General features: G+C 60.3%; 2 protein-coding genes across 3 annotated transcripts in view; one reads left to right on the top strand and one right to left on the bottom strand.

The window, feature by feature from the left end:
- LTBP3 (latent transforming growth factor beta binding protein 3) overlaps positions 1 to 714 on the top strand; it is a 17,279-nt gene extending 16,565 nt beyond the window's left edge. For both annotated transcript variants that reach the window (XM_008578698.1, XM_008578699.1), the window contains one exon: positions 85 to 714. In XM_008578698.1, coding sequence (XP_008576920.1) covers positions 85 to 236 — 152 coding nt within the window. In that variant the 3' untranslated portion in view covers positions 237 to 714. The remainder of the gene's footprint in view (positions 1 to 84) is intronic.
- The window catches only part of SCYL1 (SCY1-like 1 (S. cerevisiae)), a 14,976-nt gene continuing 10,054 nt past the window's right edge, over positions 585 to 5,506 (bottom strand). The window contains exons 11-18 of the mRNA XM_008578700.1: positions 3,172 to 3,360; positions 2,978 to 3,053; positions 2,577 to 2,741; positions 2,203 to 2,342; positions 1,504 to 1,575; positions 1,210 to 1,416; positions 1,066 to 1,120; positions 585 to 843 (exon numbers count right to left, since the gene is read on the bottom strand). Coding sequence (XP_008576922.1) covers positions 728 to 843; positions 1,066 to 1,120; positions 1,210 to 1,416; positions 1,504 to 1,575; positions 2,203 to 2,342; positions 2,577 to 2,741; positions 2,978 to 3,053; positions 3,172 to 3,360 — 1,020 coding nt within the window. The 3' untranslated portion in view covers positions 585 to 727. The remainder of the gene's footprint in view (positions 844 to 1,065; positions 1,121 to 1,209; positions 1,417 to 1,503; positions 1,576 to 2,202; positions 2,343 to 2,576; positions 2,742 to 2,977; positions 3,054 to 3,171; positions 3,361 to 5,506) is intronic.

Raw genomic sequence — 5,506 nt, 5'->3', positions numbered from 1 at the left:
CGCAGCGGGGGGACGGGGCTGGGGCCCAGCGGCACCCGCAGGACTGGAGCCTAAGCGAAGCGCGCCCATCACCCCCACCTGCAGACATCGACGAGTGCCGGGAGCTGAACCAGCGCGGGCTGCTGTGCAAGAGCGAGCGCTGCGTGAACACGAGCGGGTCCTTCCGCTGCGTCTGCAAAGCTGGATTCGTGCGCAGCCGCCCGCACGGGGCCTGCGTGTCCCAGCGCCGCCGCTGACGCCGCCCTCAGCGGTCGCCGAAGGGTTTCCGCCGACACTCGAGGGCATCCCGGCCTCTCGCTCCTACGCCGACTCGGGGCTCGGACCCAGGGACCCTCAAGGCCCGTAGACCCCTTCCCGTGCCCTGAGACCCGAGGGCGCCCCGCCTGGCTCACGGCGGATGTACGGTCTCGGGCGCTGTTAGCCTTCCTCCCAGAGGGCGTTGCCTAGAAACGGATAAATGGGATCACGCCTCTCTCTCGGCTTTCGAAGCAAATTGATGTTCACGTCCTCGGAGAGAGCAGACTGCGCGGGCAGCGCCAGACTCCAGCTGCCTCGGAGGGGCTAGACTGAGCCCGGCACAGGCGTGTGAAAGAGAATTTATTGTGGCTCTGATTATGTACACGTGAGATGTGCCCGGCCAGGCTGGCCGGGCTCACATGGTTTGTACAATAATAAATATATCCGTGGGGCCTGCTCTCCGCGGCCGGGAAGCGCCGACACGGGTGGTTCAGTCCAGCTTCCGGGCTCCCAGCTTCATGGGGCCCTTGGCTGCCTTCTTCTCCGCGCGTTTGGCCTCCATCTCCCGCCTCCGCTCCTCGCGCTTTTTCCGGGTCAGCGCCTGCCCTGGGGGTGGGAAAAGGAGGTGGGCTGAGGGCGGACGGGGTCTCAGCTCCCAAGCCTGCACCTACCTCAAGGGCGGGGTGGGAAGCCACTTACGGCTCTCAGTCTCCAGGCCCTCCCTCAGCGCCTGCCCTGGGGGTGGGAAAAGGAGGTGGGCTGAGGGCGGACGGGGTCTCAGCTCCCAAGCCTGCACCTGCCTCAAGGGCGGGGTGGGAAGCCACTTACGGCTCTCAGTCTCCAGGCCCTCCCAGTTGTCTTCACTCCACGAGTCCTGCCTCAGCTGAAAGGGAAGTACAGGCTGCATCGGGGCCAACCCCCGGCTGAGCTCTACCCCAGTCTGCAACCTCCCACCAGACCCGTGTTGAGTACCTGAGTGCTGGGACGTGCGGACAGAGCAGCAAAGGGGTCCCCCTTGTCGCTGGGCTCCAGACCACCCCAGTTATATTCGCTGGCCAGCCGCACGCCCTCAGGGGGTGGCTCTGGGGGGCTTGGCTCCTGCCAGCCCTGCTCCCAAGAGCCCTCAGCTTCCCAGCTGCTCCAGTCAGACTCCGGGGATTTGTGGTCTGGGTTGCTGACCTGTGGAAGAGCGGGCGGGTGAGGCAGCACTAGGCAGGGGAGGAAAGAGCCAGGTCTGCCCCGCCCTCCACCCCCCATCCAGCTCACCTGCCCAGCACGGCTCGCTTGACCCCCAGCGATCCAGTCGTCCTGCTGGGCCAACACAGACTCGGCCTCCTGCTGCAATATTGGAAGGAGGGTGCGACCACTGACACCCCGGCCCCCCTCCACTGCAGAAGAGCGAGCAAGCCGGCCCCAGCCCCTTCCCAGCGGTGGCCTCCACCCTTTAGCCTCTTACCTTCCTTCTCATTTGCTTCTCAGGCCAATTTCTTGTCTATAAAGTGGACATGCTGACCCCTGCCCACCATCACCCCTTTGAGGCTGGGGAATGAGACCTAGATGCTCCACACACACCCCCTAGCCTCAGGGACCAGAGACTGCTGTCAGCCGGATAGGGAAAAACTGGGCCCAGAGCTCTGCAACTATTCTCTTCAGAGCAGCCCCTGGTTCTAGGCCTTGGAGTGGCCTCTCCTTGCTAACCCCCAGGGCTGGGCGGGCACTGGAGCAGGGGAAGGAGGGACAGGGTGCAGAGGTGAGGACCCCGCCTCTCATTTCCGAGCCTGCCCCTGGGGGCTCCTGGAGTCAAGTGGGGCTCAGCTGCTGGCTCTGGCCTACAATGGCCATTCCATGAGGCCTATCTGGGAGGGATGCTGTACAGATGAGGGCAGGTCCCACATAAGCTCCTTGGGTGACAGCCTGTGGCTTTGAGCTAAGGTCCCCCGGGGAGGCCCCCTCAGCCCAACGCACCTCCAAGCTGCCCCAGTCTTCGTCATCCCATTTGTCAGCAGCACTGCTGTCCTCTGCTGTGTCCTTGTCCTCCTGTGTCTCATAGTGGCTTGAGGTCATGGGGGTGGCAGGGACTGGAGTGGGGGCCGGGGCAGGAAGTCCTAGGGAGCAGAGGCTCACTGAGCTTCAGGGAGATCTCAGGACAGGGCAGAGATTGCTGGGGGAGGGGGTGCAGGGAGAAGAGGGGCAGCAAGGAAGCCCACAAGGGAACTAGACCCTACCCTGTCCCCTATGTCCCCATCACCACTCCAGGGGAAGCCAAACAATGACAGCTTCTGGGTGCCAGCACCTCCCAGGCCCCTCAGCCCCTGATGCAGCCAGTCTGGGACACTCACCCTCGGGCGTGGGTCTCTGGGGGATGTGGGTCTCAGCTGGGGCAGCCGTGGGGTGTGCACGGATCAGCTTGGAGGTGAGTGAAGAGACCCCGGTCACGGCCCAGCCTGCCCAGCTGGCTGCGGTTCCTCCCACCCCAGGGCTGGAGGCTGCATGGACGTCCTTCTCTGGGCAGCAGCAGGGAAGAGAGGCGGGTATAGGCACCTCAGGCCCCAGAGAGTGACCTGTTTTGGCCCCTCCCTTCTCCAGGCCTGGGTTCTCCCATCTATGAGATAAGGTGGGGGTGTTAAGTCTGCTTGCTAAGGTTTCTCCAGCTCTCAGAAACTCCACTGGGGGTGGGACATGACAGTTGACAGTCAATGATATGGCAGGGGCAGAGGGGACATGAGTGTGGGCCACTCACCCACTTCCTCCAGCTGGGTGGGATCCTCTGACACAGACTCCAATTTGGACAGGAAGCTTCTAATGGCCTTGAAGGCCTGTGGGTTAGCAAAGGGCAGAGCTGGGGGTTCCAGGGTTCCTGAGAGCCTGCCAGGCCAGCTAGGGCCCGGAGATCCCCAGAGACCCCAGTCCAGGGCCCAGCCCCACCTGTCTCACCTGGTCCCGCACAGATTTCTCCGGGTCCACAGTGAGGCCACAGAGCACAGGCAGAATCTTGTGGGCACAGTCATTCATCGAGTAGAGGTTGTGAGTAGCAGCAAAGCCCAGGACCCCCGCGACTCGGGATGGTGCAAATGGGTCCTTAGTGGCCCGACTGAAGGCAGAGGTGAGGACCCTGTGTCTGGTCTGGGGTGGGGGAGGGGAGAGGGCTCCTGAGTGTAGGGTCAATATTGGAGCCCAGAACTGCTAGCCCTCACTTCGTAAAACAGGGGCCATACACAAGGCCCCCAGAGTCTTAAAAATGTGAATTAAGGGCCGGCCTGTGGCTCACTTGGGTGAGTGGTGCTGATAACACCAGGGCCACAGGTTAACATCCCCTTACTGGTCATCTTTTTAAAAAAAAAAAGTGGGGCCGGCCCGGTGGCGCACTGCTACAGTGCGCCGCTTGGGAGCGCAGCGGCGCTCCTGCCGAGGGTTCGGATCCCACATGCAGACCGGTTCCCGCTCACTGGCTGAGCGAGGAGCGGGCGCAACACCGAGGGTTGCGATCCCGTTGCCGGTCCCGGTCCGGTACGGGCGCGACACTGAGGGTTGCGATCCGTTGCCAGACACGAAAAAAGACAAAAAAAAAAAAGTGAAAAAGGGATGGCTGGTTAGCTCACTTGGGAGAATGTGGTGCTGACAACACCAAGTCAAGGGTTAACGTCCCCTTACTGGTCATCTTTTTAAAAAAAAGTGAATTAATCACTAACAAATGGGGAGAATTTACCTAAAACTCTGGATCTGGGCATCTCCTCCCAGATCACAGACTCCACACTGCCTCTGTGCAATAGGGGCCAGAGCTGCAGCTGCCCCAGGGATGGGGCACGTGTCTGCCTTCCTCTTCCTCTTCGTTCCTGTCCCGCTGATCTGACTCATTCATTCCCATTAACTGTCGGGGCAGGTGTCTGACTTATAAATCTTGGTTGAGGTGATATCTGTAGGCTGTGGGGCCAAGCTGGGTCGATCCCAGACCCACCCCCTACTGGCTGTGTGACCTGGCACGATGCATTCCACCTCTGAGAGCCCAGACATGGGGGCTAGGCAAAGGGCCTAGGGCTCTGTGAGAACAAGAGCCCACGCACACAGGATTCCTGGCCCTGGAGGCGGCCGTGGTCCTGTGATGGGTCTGAGGCTGCCGGCAGTTGGGCAGGACACTCACGCTGGCACTGAGGTAGGAGCCAATTTTTCCCAAGCAGACCGTAGTGTTGCAGCGGATGGGGCCCTGCTCGTCCTTGGCTTGCAGCCGCGCGAAGTGTTTCATTAGCTCCACATTGAGGTTGGCCTCGTTCAGCTTTGGGGCCAGGAGCAGCATGGACTGCAGGGCAGGGGGACAGTGAAAATTGTGGGCCAGGCAGGCAAAGGTTCACATGCAGGAATGGCCTCCCAGGAGAGTGCACAGGTCACTGGAGGCCCTCTGCACTAAGCACACCTGCCAAAGCCCTCCCAAACCCACCTCCCAGCCCAGTCCTACTAGACATGCTGAGGAAGGGGACCCTCATTTCACTGTCCCCCTTTACAGCAAAACTTCAAAAGTTTATCTGCATTCCTGTCTGCCATTCCTCTCCTCTGCTCTCTCTCGCCTACACTCCACTCACTTCCACACACAAACACATCCCCATCCCCCACGACCTACCAAATTGGCATGGTCAGGTGACTGATGACCTCCATGTTGCTAAATTGATTGGCCAATTCTCTGTCCTCACCAAACTTGACCCCTCAGCAGTTTTGACACCCCTGAGTTTTCCCTCCTCCTTGAAACTTCTATCTCTGGTCTTCCAGGACACCAGCCCCTCCTGGTTCTCCTCCAACCTCACTGGCTGCTCCTCCTGCTGAGATCTCAGTGTTCAGACACCTTAAGCTAATCTTCATGCCTCTTTTGTATCTGACACTCTTGCTCTGGATGATCTCACTGATTTCATGGCTTTAAATGCCCTCTTGTTAGCCAACCACCCCCAAGCGTGCACCTCCAGCCCAGACTTCTTCCCTAAACTTTACAAGTGTATAACCAGAGGCTGACTCGACATCTCTACCTGGCTACAGACATGGCCAAAATGGGGCCCAACCTCCTCTTGCAAACCTGCTCCTCCCAGTCTTCACACTAAACAGCAACTTAACCTTCCAGTTGCTCAGGCCAGAAGCCTCGGGGCCAGCTTTGCCTCCAAAGCCATCCATCAGCGAACACTGGCAATTCCACCCTCAGAGTGTGGCCCCTTCTCTCCACCTGCTGCTGGCCACTGCCATTCTCATCTGGGCCACTGCAACAGCCCCTAACAGCAGCCCAGCTTCCACA

The sequence above is a fragment of the Galeopterus variegatus genome, unplaced genomic scaffold, assembly GCF_000696425.1.
Source record: "Galeopterus variegatus unplaced genomic scaffold, G_variegatus-3.0.2 Scaffold1748, whole genome shotgun sequence".
Taxonomy (NCBI): domain Eukaryota; kingdom Metazoa; phylum Chordata; class Mammalia; order Dermoptera; family Cynocephalidae; genus Galeopterus; species Galeopterus variegatus.
The sequence above is the reverse complement of the archived record's forward strand: the minus strand, read 5'-3'. Positions and strand labels throughout refer to the sequence as shown.